The sequence below is a fragment of the Dermacentor albipictus genome, chromosome 2 (genome assembly GCF_038994185.2).
Source record: "Dermacentor albipictus isolate Rhodes 1998 colony chromosome 2, USDA_Dalb.pri_finalv2, whole genome shotgun sequence".
NCBI lineage: Eukaryota > Metazoa > Arthropoda > Arachnida > Ixodida > Ixodidae > Dermacentor > Dermacentor albipictus.
This window is the reverse complement of record NC_091822.1, coordinates 193,157,989-193,176,917: the sequence shown is the minus strand read 5'-3', so window position 1 is coordinate 193,176,917 and position 18,929 is coordinate 193,157,989. Positions and strand designations below refer to the sequence as shown.

The 18,929-nt window shown below is 45.4% G+C and overlaps 1 protein-coding gene across 5 annotated transcripts in view; it reads left to right on the top strand.

The window, feature by feature from the left end:
- The window catches only part of LOC135898502 (uncharacterized), a 65,876-nt gene that overhangs the window by 43,853 nt on the left and 3,094 nt on the right, over positions 1–18,929 (top strand). For 3 of the 5 annotated variants that reach the window (XM_065427455.1, XM_065427454.1, XM_065427452.1), the window contains 4 exons: positions 253–368; positions 4,961–5,078; positions 12,344–12,508; positions 17,709–17,840. In XM_065427455.1, the coding sequence (XP_065283527.1) occupies positions 253–368; positions 4,961–5,078; positions 12,344–12,508; positions 17,709–17,840 (531 nt within the window). Of the gene's footprint in view, positions 1–252; positions 369–4,960; positions 5,079–9,633; positions 10,111–12,343; positions 12,509–17,708; positions 17,841–18,929 lie in introns of those variants that run through there. The other 2 variants (XM_065427457.1, XM_065427456.1) reach the window with 2 other exon arrangements.

Genomic DNA, 18,929 nt, shown 5'->3' with positions numbered 1-18,929 from the left:
ATCGTCTTTACGGGGTGTGCCAGCTAACATTAGCCAAGTTGCTAAAAACACGCGGTACAATATATGATTATAAAACCTACGGTTCTCAGTCTTGGGTGTTCTGACTACCGAACACCGTAGCTTTTATAATCGTATCTTCCACCGAATGTTTCCTTCATTTCTTTTGTCCTTTGACAGCTTGGCTAACGTTGGCTGGGAAACACGCGCGAGTCGATTGGCCAAGCGGTGTCGCGGTGTGCTGGTGCCTTGCAGGTGATGCGCGCCGTGATGGGCGCCGACGTCATCCTGGCGTTCGGCTTCTACCTTCCGGAGAGCTACCAGGGTAAAGAGGAGAAGCGACTCATCAGGACGTTGCACCAGATAGCTAAGTATGCGTTCGACGCTTCTAGCTGCACGTGTTGTTCTTTCGCTGGCCATTATGCGATACAGTACAATTCTATTGCCACCAAAAAGGCGAAGGGAGCTGCGGTCAAAAGCTACCGTTAAGGTCAGCTTGACAGGAGCCCGCAGTTACACCCCCCCGTACACTGCCATCGGCTATAGCAGCAAACGTGAGACACTTCACTTGATGTGGAAACACGTATCAATCAGATGGCAAGAAGACGAAGAAAAGAAAAAGTAAACAAGATGAGTAGATTGGCGCCAAAACTTATGCGCGTCGAAAGAAGCAGAACAGGTGTGGCGATTCGTTACTCAAATTAAATTATTTGTTTACGTAAAGAAAAATGAATTCTAAGGTTTCGTTGTGCAGTTCTTGAAATATCAGTTCCAGTTATATTGTATTCATTCATACCTTCGTGGTGGTGGACGCTACGGCTCCTTCCACAAGAGATCTGTTTTACACAAGCAACCTTCAAATTCTACCTGAATGTATGGCGACCTACTCGCATTGATTTCTTTCTTTAGTACGTCTTAAATCATTCGAAAAGATCGGGGTCCCCGTGAGGGTGGCGTGGCTCTTCTGATGAAGAAAAGCCTTCCATTTGTTTTATTGCCAGATGTATCAGGTGCTGAAAGCGTGTTTTGCAAGATTGTTTGTAACAATACTACTATTTGTGTGGGTTGCTTCTATAGAAGCCCCTCTTCGGGTGATGAGAGCATTTCTGCCATTCATGAGTTTCTACACCGATATGCTAACAACTGTAGAATTATCCTTATGGGAGACTTTAACCTTCCAGACGTAGACTGGGTAACCATGCATCACACATCATCTGCTTCAGAAATTCTGTTTGACCTAATGTTATCATTTAACCTTCACCAAATAATCCTAGAACCGACGCGTAAGCAAGGTTCAGCAAACAATATCCTTGACCTTATACTAATCAGTGATCATTTTTCTGGGCACCAAGCACAGACAGAAATTATTGAAGGCATTTCAGATGACAACATACCGCTATGCTTGTTGCCTCTGGACTGCTAGAAAAGAACGCGTTGTAGTACGTCTATAGTAACCAACTTCGAGAAGGCGGATGACGCCAGCATACTAACCCACCTTGCGAATGAATTTCAAGCCTTCACTGAAATAACCTCCGACCCGTCAGTCGATGTGAACACAGCCTGGCTTCATTTTAAGAATATGGTTTGCTACTGTGTAACTATGTTCCGTTACAAAACAAGCGACCACAAAGAACAAGCCCATGGATAACTCGGGAAGTCATCCACGCAAAACGTCATGTAAAAAGGATACGTAACTCTATTAAAAATCATGGATCATGCCCATACAACTAGCAAACTAGCATGCGCAGTAGCACATTTTCGACAGACAGCCAAAGAAGCTAGGGAACATTATTTTCATGTAACGCTGCCTAACTTTCTGACAAACAGCCCTCAGCGATTCTGGAACCACTTCCGCCCTACTAAAGACACGTTATCGGACTTGTCTCCTGAGGAAAAAACTAACAACGCTAATGCGTACAATAACTATTTTCACTCGAACTTCACAAAAGATGACGGTAACCTGTCAGACTTGAGTAGCAGTTCAACATCGCGCATCGATCCTTTAATCATATCTGACGCGGGTATCCTTAACATGTTGCTCACCCTTGACTCTAAAAAATCATGCGGACCAGATGACAATCCAAACTATTTTCTGAAGAGATACGCAGAGTGGTGCAGCCGATACTTGGGCCTCATATTTCGAAAATCCCTATCACAATCATCCTTACCCGATGACTGGAAAAATGCGAAAATCATCCCAATACACAAAACAGGAGACACCTCATTGCCCTCTAATTATCGACCAATATCTCTTACTAGCACCGCTTGCAAGATGCTCGAGCATATCATCCTTAAACACCTAACAAACTTTCTTGACACTCACAACTTATTAACGCCACACCAGCACGGATTCCGCCATGCATTGTCAACCGTCACGCAGCTTACGGAAGTTGTGCATGACCTCGCATTTAACATCAATAACTGTAACCAGACTGATATAATATTATTAGACCTTTCCAAAACATTTGATCGCGTATGTCACAGTAAATTATTAACGAAATTGCGAGGTTTTATTGGGGATGGGGAAATTTTAGTCGGGGTAACAGATTTCTTAACAAACCGGACACAATTCGTACTATTTCAGCATGTGGAATCTGCGACAGTGCCTGTCACATCAGGCGTCCCCCAAGGATCCGTGTTGGGGCCACTGTTATTTTTAATTTTCCTTAATGACATAACCAGAAATATTGACTGTAACATCAAACTGTTTGCTGATGACTGCATCCTCTACCAAACAATTAACACCTACGAAGATCATGTTTCGCTTAGCAACTCACTAGACCAGCTAAATGAATGGTGCAAAAAATGGCAAATGACGATAAACACAAATAAATCAGTTTGCATGACGGTAACAAGAAAAAAACAACCTTACGACTTTCCATACTTTATTAACGGCACAATGCTAACGAAAGTTCACCAGCATAAATACTTAGGCATCACTCTAACTTCTGACCTGAGATGGGACGCGCACATTGCCAACGTGACCTCGAAAGCATTACGCAAGCTATTTTATCTCCGAAGATGTCTCCGCCTTCCACCAACTTCGACTAAGCTTCTCGCGTATACTACTTTCGTTTGACCGGTTTTGGAGTACGCTAACACAGTTTGGTTTCCCCACTCAGTAACTAACATAACGAAACTGGAAAAAGTACAGCGAAAAGCGCTGCGGTTTATTCACAACAAGTATAAGCGTACAGATTCACCCACTAACCTTGCGGCTATATCGGGTTTAGGGACGCTCTCATCAAGGGCGAAGCAAGCACGGCTAAAATTTTTATTTAACTTGATTCACAATTATTACAAGATTGACCTAACAAAATACATATGTTTTTCGCAGTCACGATCATCGAGACATAAACATGCACACGCTTTAACAGAATATTCATGCCATAATGACACATTCATGTACTCTTATTTCCCCCTCGTGATAAGGGAATGGAATCGCCTCGATCCGTCAGTCATTTCCGCAGACTCATTATCTCAGTTCACATCGCGGTTAGAATCCACATCTAGTAATCAGTAACGCAGTCTCATTCACATAATATGCTTTGCAATTCTTGTAAGCCATGCTGATTATCGTGAGGGAGTTTACTGTTATTTTTGTTCCCGTTTGCTGTTTTTTTTCATGATGTATCATCTCTATTGCTGCGCATGTCTCCTAGAAATGTGTTATCTATATTTGTTTCTTTTATGTATTCTTACCTTGTTCCTTTACGTTCCTTGTTTGGCTTATTGACACGCAATTGGTATGTGCACGTTTATTACCATGTCTTTCATTTCTGTATGTCCACCTGCTATGGTCCCTGATGGGACTGGCAGTATTGAAAATAAATAAGTAAGTAAATAAATAAATAAATAAATAAATAAATAAATAAATTGTTCACGAGGGTTGCAATGTGGGCTTGTTGGTAATGCACTGTGTATGTCCCTGTGTGTCTTTTTTTGTCCCGTCTTTTAATCGCGTTACCGTGCACCCCTTGAAGATGTCTTATATTGATTTAGGATGTTAGGTTCTCTCCCTTTAATAAAGTCGTGGTGTAACTTATTTTTGAAGCATATTTCTTTTTTTATACGGGTTAAGCGTTATCCATGGTTCTGTAATTTTCCTGCCAATATTTGTTTTTATTTCGGGAATGTGGCGTTTTGTATAATTCTGCCATTAGGTTCATGGAAGTGCTATAGGCTTCTTTAACGTTAGTAACCCGTCGAATGCGCGCCAGGTCACAAAAATGTAGCTCCTTCTTACAGGCATCTAAACTTGTTTTAGCAGTTGACTGGAAGGAAATGCACTGTTTTTAGAGCGAGAGTTCTACTCCTCGAGGTACAGCTCCCAAGGTCAATCTTGGCGCGCGTTTGACCTTCAGCCGCCGGCGCGCACGTGTTAAGGTGTGACGACCTCACGGCACGTGATCCGCTGCGGAGAGGCGTCGCAGCTGCGCTCGCTCGAACCTCGCCGCTCTGCACCACGTGGCTAGGCGAGAGTTTAATGGAATATGCCACTTCACAGTGTCACTGCGTACCTTGTCGCAATACCACTCGAAGAATTCATTGAGAATCTATTTAGTACTGGAGCACTTATTGTTCACACTTAACAGCAATGCACTCCCACCTTCTCTTGCAAAAGAAAAAAGAAAGAACCGTAACCGCAGTGCATCTGAGGCGCATCTCAAGTACGTAACTTCAGAATAAAGACTCTTCAGAGTAAAATATTCTGCAGTTAATGCTGGTCAAGTAGTTGGGCCAATTCACCTCTTTACTTTATTTCAGCCTGTCTGTATGGTTTCAAAATCGCCGTTCCGGGGCGTTTTCTAGCATGCCGTTTACCATTATTCACTGTAGGCCACTTGGATCAGGTATCGCGCTAGCTTTGTTGCATTCCCTTTTAATAAATTTCAGGCTACGCCACTAGCCGTGGTCTCGCAATGTATGCTTCTCATTTTTCTTTGAATTTCGAAATTCGCAGCCAGGTGAACTTCACGGTGTTCGAAACGCACGACCCGCGGCCAGTTTCGTGCAAGGTGTTCGTGCCGAACGCCTACAACAAGCGCAACGACGACCTCGACGCCCCCGACCACACGATAGTACGTCATGTACTTTCCTGGCTGCGCAGAGTGCGTCATTTCGCGTTTTACTACGTGGACAGTGCAAGATTATACAGCCATTCTTATCTTGCGGTTAGAGCATGACCGCTTACGGATTGTGAAATAATACTCCGAGTGCACTATTAAGCGCAAATGTGATGGGCGATAGACGATTATAAACGAAGGTTACCGTGGCTGACTGATGCGCAGGTCAGCAGTTTTCGATGCTATGTGACTACCTCAACGTCGCATTTGGTGATGTAACCAGGAGGCCCGCTTAAGCCCAGAGTCACGCTGCGTTCTTATGTATTAATTTGATTAGCATTCTTGGAGTACCTTACAAATTTTACAGGGTCTGTCTGTCTGTCTATTTGTTGGTGCTTCTAACCGTTTTCCCGTCAACTTGGGGCACTGCGTACGTGTGTGGAAAACCTTATTGAAAAGAGAACGGAAAAGGCTGCCTAAAGGTGTGGTACATGGTCCAGAGCTCCACTGGTGCGGGCTGCTCGCTGGGCCTGATCTAGAAGTGCTATAGGGCCCTCCAGATCGCAGTAGTCGCATCTCTCATGGCAGCGAGATGTTTGAGGTTAGTGTGAGTGGTGAATCCGCTGTGTGAAGGCGCCTCCAGCACTCCCACGTGATATGTCTGTGTGGGCCGATCCCCGCACCAGGAGCAAGCGTGTTCTGGCGCCGCCGATGCGATTCTACTCGAGGAGGTTTGAATGTGTTGGTTTGAATTCTTCGCCAGTCTATTCCCTGACTGCGTGTGAATTTCTGGTTGGGGGGGGGGTGGTTGAAGGGGGACCGAATGTTCGTCACTCGCTCCTCCGGAGGACAAGGATCTCCCGCGACGTGAGCGATAATGAGTTGGTTGAAGGGACGTTCCGCCGCTCGGTTGTTTGCTTTTCGAGCAGCGGAATCTGTCGCCTCGTTTCCCTCCCCACCCGGACGGGTTTTCCTAGCAGGCTTGCTGTAGCACCGGGCAGAGATAGCCTCTACGCGCCGCTTGAGAGTCGGTTAGCGAGTATGTCTTTTTGGTCTGCATCGTTTATTGCTTTTGCAATGGCCACCGTCTCTGCGGTGGTGACCAATCGCATCTTGACTGTGGCCCCTAGGATCTTCTGGTCGCGTCTCGTGACTGCAATCGTGCAGTAATTTATTCTTTTGAGGCGGCCCGCGTCCATGTAGTAGGTGTCGTGATTGTTGTGATATCTCGCCGGGGTGCTTAGGTGCACACTCGTCTTCTCCCCGCGTGAGTTACCCATTGCATGTGATGTGGATCTTGTCTCTGTTGGCATTGTTTAGTGTCTTTGGGTTGAACCGCAGCGGTACTCCGGCTTCAGTGGGTAGCCTAATCGTTCCAGGACGAACCTTCCCTGTGCCATGGTGGTGAGTTGCTCTCGCGGCGCCATTCGTACAAGTGTTGCATATTCCCATATTAGTAAGACAATCGGTGCTCGCTTGAAGTGGGAGGCCAAACGCAGTTTTGTACGCTCCTCACAGGAGAAGGGTTGGTTGGTCCGTCTTGCACTTTCGCGTAAGTTCGTATGGGAGGGCGTACGTTAGGTGACTGACCACGAAGGCTTGTGCGAGGCGAGGCGTGTTCGCCTCCCGTCCCTGCTACGTGTAGTGGGGTCTGTGAGACGCGAGACACAGAAATAAATAACATGGCTCGCTCCAAGTGACGGCAAACAACATTACCTTGGTTCTCTCCAGCTACGTGGCACTCGCATATTCTTAAATTTGGGCACAGATTGCATGCGACACCCTCTATAGTAAATATCTGTTGAAATTCGTGCAGAAACATAGATGATTTATGTATTATGGGTGGATCGCTTTATTTCGCCCATTGTCATGCCTTCCAGTCTGTCTGTCTTTTTGCCACATCTTTTCATACTTTCATTTTTTCAACACAGGCTAGATCTTCAGTTCGGCATTGTCACATTCCCGTCTGCATTGCTTCGCTGTGTCAAATACGTGCTGCTGACCTGCGAAGTGAACAGAGCGAATACTTTATTTTTATTTTTTTCATTTGTGTCTCACTTTTGTTTTAATTTGTAGGACACCTAACAAATTAGGATCTTAATTATAGGCCAATATACTTTCATTAAGCAGCATCTTATATAGTACAACAGGATCAATGAATACAGGTTAACTTTTACATATTTTAATTTATATGAGCACTCCGGGACAATGTAGTCATTGGCAGCGCCAGAAAGTGACGATAGAGGCGACATAATGACTGAGACTGGCACTACAGGAAGAAAAGTCCTGGCAAGTCCAGGAAGTGGCAAGTCTGTGCTCCGTGAGCATCGCTTCTATATTAGCATGTCGGACAAGCAACGCCGTTGCAACCATGACACTGACGCTCGTTGTGCAGTCTACACACAGCCTATCAACTCTGAAATTTAAAGAAACATCCGTGAGCTCGTGCGGCGAGGTGTGACGTGTGTCAAGATGATGGAAAGCTGCCTGAAATGCTATGTCCGAGACGTCTTTTTTTGCGAACAAGCAATGTCCCTCAAGTACATCTATGAATTTTTCCCCACCAGGATGGACATGGACAGGATGGAAAGACAGCTTCAGTTCTGTAGACCAAGAGAATGTCAGAGTGCACGTAGAACAAGTGAAGGAAAAAACACCGACAAGTAGATTTTTTCGTGCCTACCAAGTGAAATCTCTGCAAGAACACTCGGAAGCACAGGGACAGCAACAGGGTGATTCGCCAGACAGTTGCAGTTTAGATGCACAGGCAACGGAGGATGAGGAAACATTACTGCTCTGCATATAAACACATACATACGGCAGACGTCGCCAGATCCTGGCTGGAAGCTTACCATTATCATTGAAAAGAAAGGTGTATAATTAATGCATCCTACCGGTGCTGACACATGGGCCAGAAACTTGGAGATTGGCAAAGAAGCTCAACAACAAGTTAAGGACCGCGCAGAGAGCGATGGAACGAAGAAATTTAGGCGTAACGTTACGAGACAGGAGGACAGCGGTGTGGATCAGAGATCAAACGGTAATAGCAGACATTCTAATTGACGTTAGGCAAAAAAAAAATTTCGCAGTTCCGCCCGAAAAGTGAAGCACCAATTGCGACAGCAAATTAGTGAATAGCTCTAGAAAGTATGGATAGCAGCTTTATCGACCGTATAAACTTGTAAACATTCGCTTACTGACTAAATTAACAATGACAGAATGTGTAAGTGTCACTGAACGAGGACGTAGGAAGGAACAGGCACACAGAGACAGCGCTGTCTGTGCGTCTGCTTCTTTCTACGTCCTTGTTCAGTCGCGCTTACAAATTCTATCACGCATTCAAACCAACTAGCGCGCCAACATTTTTTAACTAAATTAACAACCACGGTGTCACGCGCGCACAGGTAAACATGAACACCTCTCGCTCGATGAGCGCGGAAACTCGCTGTCAAAATGCTGGAGTGAGGAATCGCGGCAGCAACAAGCGAATTGGCCTTCGTGCATCCCCCGCTTCGACGCGAACGAAACGTCGAAATCACAGCGCATGCGAAGCTACCGGCACTACGCGCAGTCTGATTGCTTTGAAGGTGAGGCTCCCGCTGGCGTGCACTTCGGCCACATCGCAGATCGCTTTCAAGCACCGGCAGCGCGTCCTTACGGCGTCTGCCATTAGCGCGCCCAACGCCGCAGTAGGCGCTGCGGATGTCTCCACTCTGTACGGAGTGGCGGGCGAAGAAGACATCGAGGCACCCTAGCAGCCGCCGGAGAAGAATCCCCCCTCCCTCGCCTGACTCCCGTGCCTCTCGCGCGACAGGAGAGGCCGCGTTCCTTGCTTGCGCACGCGAGACTGAACCGCACTCGCCGGCTCACCCTCGCAAGCTTTCACTTGCACATGCAGCATTAGGCGTGTGGCGACGGTTTTATCCCCTTGGACTTCATACAGAACCTCACGGCGACGGCGACGCTGACGGCAAAAATGCACCTGGAGTGTCCATATATTTACTATCGCAATAACATGTAGCTGGACAGGCCTAGTAATGCGTTTTTTAAATAATCAGGGGACCATCAAAGTTACAGAATGGGTGCCAAGAGAAGGGAAACGCAGTCGAGAACGGCAGAAAGCTCGGTGGGGTGATGAAATTAGGAAATTCGCAGGCGCAAGTTGGAATCAGCTGGCGCAGGACAGAGGTAATTGGAGATCGCAGGGAGAGGCCTTCGTCCTGCAGTGAACGTAAAAAATGATGATGATGATGATGATGATGATGATGATGATGATGATGATGCAAACAGTTCATTAAGGACTTGATGCTCAATTACAGCGAAAGTGTTGTCTGTCTTGATGCCACATATAAGATTACCGATTCTCCTCTTCGTTTCTTCCTAATTTTCGTAAAGATTGCAAGTTTCTATGCTATTGTGGGCACCTTTATTGTTCAGTTTGAGACTGCTGAATGCATTGAAGAGACACTGAACATATTTAAATCTTGGAACCCAAGCCTGAATCCAAACTACTGGATGGTAGATTAGAGCCAAGCGGAAATTAACACACTTGTTTTTTTTTTTTTTTCAGGATAGCCGTCAGGTTTTGTGCGATTTGCACAGGGAGCAAGCATGGAACAGGTTGTTATCAAAAGCAAAAGTAAAGAATGTGGAATGCGTGAACACCATTAAGAAATTACTAAGAGGAGTAGCACCTACTGTCAGTGCGGATGACGTAAGAATTGGGATGGATGCTTTGGAGCAGTCACCACAATGGAAACGAAATGACAAACTACAGGCCTACGTGAAAGACAAGTGGCTGATTCTCAACGCGATGTGGGTAAAAATCTACCGGCTACACCTTCGCTTCGACACAAACAATACTACTGAATAAAGAAAAAAAAAAGAACTTGGCCTATTTAGCAGGAAACAGCGGTGACCGTAGCCCGCAAGGTCTTCTAGGAGTCCTAGTCGATTATTTTTTCCCAGAGAAGGAGGATCAGTTTCTCCAGTCAAATGTGAGCTTGCCGCTATTTTGCCACCTCTACCACAATGTGGTGCCGGAGTACCTTAACGGGCTCGTTAGCTGTGTGTGATGTGGCGTATCAAGATATGTTTCACCTTGTAACTGGAAACACAGTTTTCACTGTAATAGTATATGCTATTTGTTTTGCATATGCGATGTCATTTAATGAATTATTTCTTGAAAATTTCTTGCTAGGAAATTTTGCAAGTGATTCGGTACATGGTCGGTGGAAAGTGTTTATAAGGATTCATCATGTCACTACTCTTTATTTTCAAGTTTTGAAGTGGTTGTTCTTACGTTTTTGATGGTGTACACACGACTTTTCTGGTACTATGATTTGTTTTATTTTTGTATCGTTGATTTCTGTACCTTACACGTTCTTTTGCTATGCCTACTTCGTAGCGGACCACACGCAGGCGCCTGTCAATTGTTTATACAGTTTTTAGCTGAGGTAGGCAGTCAGAACTATCGGTAAATAAAGTGAATTGAATGACCAAAAATAATATAACAACTTCAGTCGGCTGAGATTCCTTTTTTTTTTTTTTTAGCCCGCTACGTGATCTCCTCGAGGCAATTCACCCGGTGAACGTAAATGCATGCGCACGAGCTGAACAATAGCACAGCGCGGGCCAAGGGCCACAAAATATTTACACTGATGCTTTCGGGGGCGAAGCGAAAACGTCGCTCATTTATTGCCTAAACAGCTGCGCAAGTTGACCCAGAAACGATCTCTGACGCCCGCGTTATTCGATGCGCTCTTCAAGGGGCACAAAGCATTTCATGCGACTATATGGTCGTGGTCGACGAGGTGTTACGGTTCCGCGGACACCGCAGCTGTCACGCTAGAGGCGGACGCCTCCACTATTGCAGGCCGCGTGCGCGCATAAAAGACACCGTCCGTAAAGGGCTGGTCGGAGGGTTCGCAAACACACGCGGTTTACAATTCTCCGCGCGCGCACGAAGGCAGCGGCCGTTCTCAACGCGTGGTTTCCGCAACCGCATGAAGGCAGCGGCCGCAGGGAGAAGCGCGAAAGAATAATGAAGAGGCGCGTCCCCTTTGCTAGGCGACATTCGGATCGGCGGAGCATGCGCAGATGGAGGGCCGTACGAACCTGCCTTCAAGTAACTGCTCCCGTGGGAAGCGTGAGAGGAGCCCGGGTGCACGCGGCGCAGGTAATAAGGCGTGTCGCTACATTGCTTCACTGCTAATCGCATTAGCGTCGATATTCATCATGACATCAGTTCCGCCGGAATGTTTTAATTATTAATGAAGTTATTGCATAATACTTCTGCCCAGATGACCCGAGCAGGAGGGACAATAATTCAAAGCACGGTACCACTTTGCGCGTGTTTGGAACTGGTCGCAATAAAATATGATGTGACTGCTATAATGTGGTGCAGTTGACCAATTGAGACCTCATATGTCGCGAGTTCAGAGTCGGCAAACGCGGAACAGGGAAAAAGAAAAGAGAGAGAGATAGAGAGAGAGAGAGAGCCACACACAATTCTTGTCTTGAGCTAACCTGCAAAGCGACAACATTGGCGGCACACTCAGCGTATTGTTACCAGAGGGGCACGTTCTTTGCGCACTGCCGAACGGATCGGTGCCGAGCCTACAAAGCCCTCCTCTCCCACGTCGCCCCAGCCCCGCCCGATCTCACTCTCTCTCTCTCTTTTCATCGTTGTCGTTGTGCGGCGTTTGTCATTGTCAGCCTTCATCGTCGTCATGCCAAAGTCGTCGTGGCGGTGTCCGTTATCGTCTTTTTCTAATATGTGTAGAAAATGGGTAGGTGGGGTTCCTTAAAGCAGGCTGTGCCGTCGTTCTTCGCCTGCACAGTCTGAGGTATGATGACTGTTGCGACGATATCATACATATTTTGTAGCCAACTCACTTGCTTTGAATAGAATCATTTCATCGCTTTCATCTGCTCACGTGGCTCTCCTACTAGTGACCGTGCATAGTGAGTATATAGTGAGCACATAGAGTACCGTACCAGTCAAGCGCGCCCTATCTCGGGAACATCGGTGAACTGCTGCTATTAAAATCTTTATAGCTAAACTGCAGAAGCTGCTGAAGTAGCAACGGAAATCGGGGGAGATCTTTAGTAGCCTGACCACACGTCATAGACCAGTGATCGTGCCGTAGGCTGTGCGTGTGGCAGGAGTCAATCAAATGGTGACAGGACGGCGATTTCAAGATGACGACGATGTTGGCGCGAAGGTTTTAACGGCCGATGACAAGATGCAACGCCTCTGACGATGGGATGCCGCACAGCTGCAGTGCCTACAGTGGAGCGCGGGCCCCGCAGAGCTTTACCAGCGCCTGCCGGGCCGGCTGTGCGTGTCGCTCACCCTGGCCGCGTTCCGCTTCATCGTGCACGTGGGACCCGGGCACCTGGGCGCACGCTGCTACAACTACTACCCGGCGTCGCCCAGACAGGTAAGGACAGCACCACTGCAATCGTAGTAGTCATTCCAGTGCGCCCTTTAAAGAGTAGAGGAGGGTACTGGTCGGTCCCGGTATCTCCGTGTACTATGCTGCAAAAGTCGGTGTGTTCCGTCACGTGTTCATAAGACTGAACCAAATGAACGGCTTGTCTATAGTACGTCACTGATCCTGCTGTGCACACAACTGTTTTAATGCAAGGCTAACGAATACCATACATGTCGCATCAACCAAAAAGGTAGCTGTTCGATAGAGAAGCTACGCAGTCGGTTCTCGATCTTTCTCTGACGGCAACCGTAGTGTTCGCTGCATTGCACGGAATCGACAAGACGGAATATAGGTATTATATTCAGCGGGCGCACGTAGTTTGTTCCTCTACATGTCAGCTACCGCTGCCTACGTAAGTACATATGATTTGCAGGGACGATTTCAGTGTGTCCCGAGCAGCGTGAAAATATTGTTTTTGCGTTGAACCTTGGGAGACATGCCAGCTTGAACTAAAACTTTAGCGGATACCTGACAAGTCGGATGTGCCAGTTTACTCCAAAAGTCTAACCTGAAGGGCGTATACATTGGTTGGGTTTTCCTTGTTCATTTGCGCCATTTCAACTATACCATAGAATGCGACAACGTGTACAGTGAAGTGGACAGGTTCGCGTTGAGAAGAGCGGTAAAATTAAGTACTTGGAGGCACGTCCACATGATCTGCAGCAGGGATAATATGTGCGACTTAGTGCTCCCATGCAAAATGTGCTTACAGTAACACTGCGCATGCTCTTATTCAATAAAGCTTAATCAAAGGAATATATTCCCAACTTGGCCTTCGTGGAGTGGGCGTCATATCAGGTTACGGTTATTTTTTAAAAACGAAGGGTGTGGCGAACAAAAGCCCCTTGGCCACCCACATGCCTTGTGAGAACATATGAGGAAATCCCTCTTGAAGAACAGGAAACTGTAAACTACTATACGTCTAATTTCTGATCCTTCACGAAAAGCCGGCACTTACTTTATATTGGGTGAACCAGTTTTATTTGTGCACTCGCGATTTGTCACCATAAACTATCATTTTCCACGATACACACCAAATAATTGTTATCTCCTCCACTGTCCCACTTAGTCCATCCACTCCGCCTCGATTAATGAGCTTAAGGAAATATCCTTGATTTCTGATAGCAACTTTCAATGGACGTATCGGTTTGTTTAAATGGATTCAACGATGTCATGAGTCAAAGTTTAAGCTAGATATCTGTATCCCTTAGTTTAAAAGTGGTATTTTAAAAATATATTCAATAAATCTAAGACACACTGACGGATCCTACAGTATTTTGCCAACTTCGTGTGTTTATTCTAATTGACTTACCGCCTTGTCCTCGAGTGATCCTCGACTCGAAGCTTTTTCTTCACTCCACCGTGCTGCACACAGCGACGCCCCTTGCCTGGAGATGCTACGCTTTTCCAGAAATGCGCAGCATTCAATGAGGCGCAGTGACCATTTCTGTCGATAATCGGCGATGCCATACATTTTCTCCGAGTGTTAAGTGGAGGAACGTTGCATGGCAGAGTGGGGGGCAGGCCAGTTGGTGATTCACAATTTTGGGAAGTTACCGCAAGGAACAAACGAGACTTGAAGAAAGGGAGCACACGATGTGGTTGAGTACAGTGGCTACTAACGTTCTAGAATACAGAGGCTACTACTTTGCCCTGATATGCTTTCGGTTCTTTCGCAGAAATCAGTTGAAACATTTTGCTGGTGATTTCGGATGAGCGAGACTTCAACAATTTCCTGTCACGTTCACATTTAACCCACACCATTGTAATTTCTTCAGCTTATAATTTAGAGCATTCTTTGTCTTGCTGCAGTGTTGTTTCCTTATTTCTCTTGCAATTCCTTTGCAACAAAAATTGAATAATTTCGCGGGTAATTTCCAGTGAGCGAGATATGCGGTACGTACGTTCATTTCTTGTTCTTTTATGTTCGTTCTTCCACTTCTTCCGTCAGTATAATAATAAGCGCAATACAATCATGAGTTTCATTCTTATCATTCTTGTAATTCCTCTGTAAAAATAATTTGAATAATCTCACTGGTAAATTTTGACGAGCGAGATTTGGATCATTTCTTGTGACTCTCACATTTAACCCGCACCGTTATAATTTCTTCAGATTGTAGGTTGGAGCATTCTTTGTCTGGCAAACTTTTCTTCTTCTGCCGCGTCGCTGGTTTTAGACATGAGCGAGTAGTGGGGCACGGTTTAAGAGATGAGGAAGAGGAGTTGGAAAATCGTGAGCCATTCCATTCGTAAAAGGTGGTGGACCAGCGAAGCTATTTAGCACATGACACGGAGGTTACACATACTTTTGAACAAAGACACGAACTCATTTACCGTCTTGACCGGTGATCATTATTTCACTCGCAACGGCAATCACATTCTTTGATAATGTCAAATCGATGCACATACGCCACTGGGTGGGCGGTTGGCCGGAACGGTGTTGAAACAATCTCGACCGGGTGAGGTGGGTCTTCACTGCAAGAATCAGAAAACGACGACGAGGCCGGGCATCGCGATGATGAAAAAAAAAAGTAGAAAAGAATGTATTCATTGGTATATGGTTGTGACTCTCATCCGAGTCTCGAGTGGTTCTGATAAACACGGGGGCCAGGGCTGCCTTAAATAACCCCTTGTGGTCTTGTGATCGTCGCTGTCTTCTTGGGGAGCCTGTGGAAGGCTTCGTCAGGCTCTGCCGTCGACGACCTCCTGCCCTTCGGTTTGTCTTCTGTTCGTCCTTCCCCCTGTGTCAGCTCGGGGAATAAAAGTGGTGATGCCGTTTCGGAGAAGAGGGCAATGATGTCGACATGGAGACGCCCAATTTTTGATTAGCGAGACCTAATTTTTGCAGCTATCACTCCTGTTTCTTCCGTTATATATTCGGCTTGCTTTTATACTGAACCTTCTCGTTATTGCTGGAAAGCTTGTTTTTCTCCGTATTCTTGCAAGAATTCGTTTTGGACATCGATGGGTATTATTTTTGAGGAGCGACATTTTTAAAAGCTCTGGTTAGCTGCACATTTACGGAACTCTGTTTTAATTTCAGCTTCGTTATATTTTGGAAGTACCCTTTTCTACGAAGTTTGCTGTGATACAAAGATGTTGTGCAGACATTGTGTCCTGAAAATCAGGGTGTGGAAGATTTTGTCGTAACGATTGACTTTAATGCGATAAACTGACAACACGAAGCACGAAGCGGTGCTGATGCGTGACGGTACAGCGTACTGCGGGCATCATTATTGCCAGCCAACTAGCGGTAACCTTTGCGTGCAGTTTTCGGCAACATCTGGAAGGACAGCATCGAGTTATCTCTTGTTCTTCCCTTACCCGCCGTGGTTGCTCAGTGGCTATGGTGTTAGGCTGCTGAGCACAAGGTCGCGGGCTCGAATCCCGGCCACGGCGGCCGCATTTCGATGGGGGCGAAATGCGAAAACACCCGTGTACTTAGATTTAGGTGTGCGCTAAAGAACGCCAGGTGGTCGAAATTTCCGGAGTCCTCCACTACGGCGTGCCTCATAAACGTAAAACCCCATAATTTAATTTTTTTTCTTCCCTTTTAAGTCTACCCTGAACACTTATGTGCATGTATATTCAGCATCACAGAAATCAATCCATTATGTTCCAGTACTATTTATTTATTTATTTTTAAGATTACTTTTCGAATGTTTTATTATTCCGTTGTCTATGCATATTCTTACTACCCTCTGACCGCCCAGCCCATATGTAATGTCAACGTGAAACGAATGTTATTATTATTATTATTATTATTATTATTATTATTATTATTATTATTATTATTATTATTATTATTATTATTATTATTATTATTATTATTATTATTATTATTATTATTATAAATATGCGAAAAAACGTTTCCTTCGTGCTATTGGTATTGTTTGTCGTATATGGCATGACTTCCACTATTAGACTAAAACATCCTGCATACTTGGACCATTTGTTTCTGCTGTGCATTTACCGTTTTAACGCACAATACTTCTTCTTTTGTTTTTAATATTTGCCTTAGATGGCTTCGTGTGACAATAGTATTGACTTTGTTTCATGTCGTTTTACAACTGTTTTGACTTACCTGCATAATTACTCTACGCGTTATAACTTACAATACCTTCAATGTTTTGTTCGTTTTTGCTGCTGAAAATTGTACACGAACACGGCCCAAACTAGCTTCGGCTTTTATTCCAACATTTTTCTGCGCACTGTCTACGTACGCTTTGAAGGAAATAAAATGAAACGAAATGAAATAAATAGATTTATATCTATTTTGAAGCCCCCCTTTTAACGTTCTGGTGACCACTGTCCAACCCTCTCAAACATACGTGAACTCATACTTCTAACTTCAAGACCTATTTCAGCAGACTTTCTGTTTCTGTATAAGGTGGTCCATGGCGTTATACATTGTCCAAAGTTTCTTGATCATGTTCAATTTCCCGTGCCGCCAGAGTATACCAGGCAGCATTCATCGTTTTCTTGGCGGCGTTGTTGCATTAGATACTGTCCTATGGCTCGACTCCAAAAAATATATATTAAGTATTCTGACTGTGTTGACATACTTCAATGTTAATTTCCTGTGTGTGTTTTTTTTACATGTGTAGATAATCGTTTTGTTTGGTTAACTCTCTTTTACGTCTGCCTCCTCGTTTTTTGTTTCCTTATTTGTTTTTTATCTCGCATTTTCTCTGTCACATTTGTCTTCCCTGTTCATTTTGTCTCACGTATTACTTTTTAAGTGCACCAGTACAAAGGCTTCGTAGTTGTTACTGGGAAATATAATAAACGATTGATTGATTGATTGATTGATTGATTGATTGATTGATTGATTGATTGATTTACTGATTCAGTGATTGATTTACATTCATTTTACACATAGCGCGTTATCATTGGTACGAAGGGAAAATAAATCTACCAGCAGCGTTCCCTTTCATGAAGCTCACCATAGCACGAACAAGGTATCTTGACGCGCTACCGTTATTATCTTCCCTGGTACTCGCGCTTTCCGTTCTTTGATGAATTTTATTGAGAGCTGAATTCTCACAAGTGTATTGCTCTAACTGCCTTGCTTTGGCATAGGACTAAGAATCGTGCCGCACATATCCTGGCGTCTTCGTACAAGTGGTGGGATTCCTGTTCGCAGCACTGCCGGGACAAGCGGCCGGTGCACTTCGCAGATGCGGCCATCGGCAACTTCGCCGAGGTGCCCGCCGGCACGCAGCTTCAATCTGTGCGACTCGAGGCCTTCGACACTGTCGCCACGCTGAGGAAAAAGGCAAGAACACCGGGGCCGCAATGGTCTTGGCCGTTCAGCCGCCTCCCATTCGCTAATATTACGACGCGAGTTGCGTTTATTTGTGTAGGCGCAGCCGGCGTTGTTTATGTCGCGGAAGGGCGAGCGCGAAGTCCTCATCACCACAGTTACGTGCTCGGATTACGACGGGAGTAAAATTAACCGCTGATATGTGTTTGCTCATCAAGTATGGCTGTGTTACCAGCATAGGAATGAGAGGCAGTAGGAATTTCCTTAAATATTGTCCTTCTGCCTTCGAAGGTCCCTGCGGTTTCGTACAGGACCTACTTGAAGCCAATTTGATATTACAGATTCGTCAAACTAACAACGATTAGCGTCGTTTAAGCTCTACGTAAAGTCTTCGTATCGACTGTTTCCAGAAAATTGCGGGGAAAGAATACGCAGTCATTCAAGACAAGTGATGCCGAGTTCTTATGCACAGTTCCTATGCCGAGGGCAAAAGCGCGGGCTGAAAGCGCAGCCGTTTATGATCGGGAAAGAATGAAAAAACACTCCTGCACCGTGCTTTGGGTGCGCGGGTGCACGTTAAAGAGCCGCAGGTGGCCAAGATTATTGCGGAGCCGTCTGCAACAACAAGACGTTACCGGTATTCAGGAGCTGCGTTAGCCTTTACAGCTGTGTAGTCTTACGGTTTTTTTTTCTTTTTTTAGGAATGGTGCAGGTGATAGCGGTAGCGCATAGAGCATCGCGACATCCTGAATATAGCGTTAGTATTCGCCCGGTATACTTCGCGCATGCGCTTTGAGGAAGCTGGTCTGGTGAGTGCATGCGTAGGTGAAGTTTTAGTTCGGCGCGATCAAGGGCACAGCCTCGTGAACGCTGTTTGCAATAGTTCATAGTGGACGTTTGATCCATTTGCTGCGTCATCGTGCATATATACAATGCAAAAAATTGACAAGAAAAAAAAAACCGCACCATTTAAATATTTGTTTTATAGGGCAAGAGTCATACTTGAAATGTGTTATAGCGTGAACACACAAACCTGTTTCCATTACGTTATATTTAACGTCGTTATTTTTTCTGGACTCTAAAAAAACAAGACAGCGAATA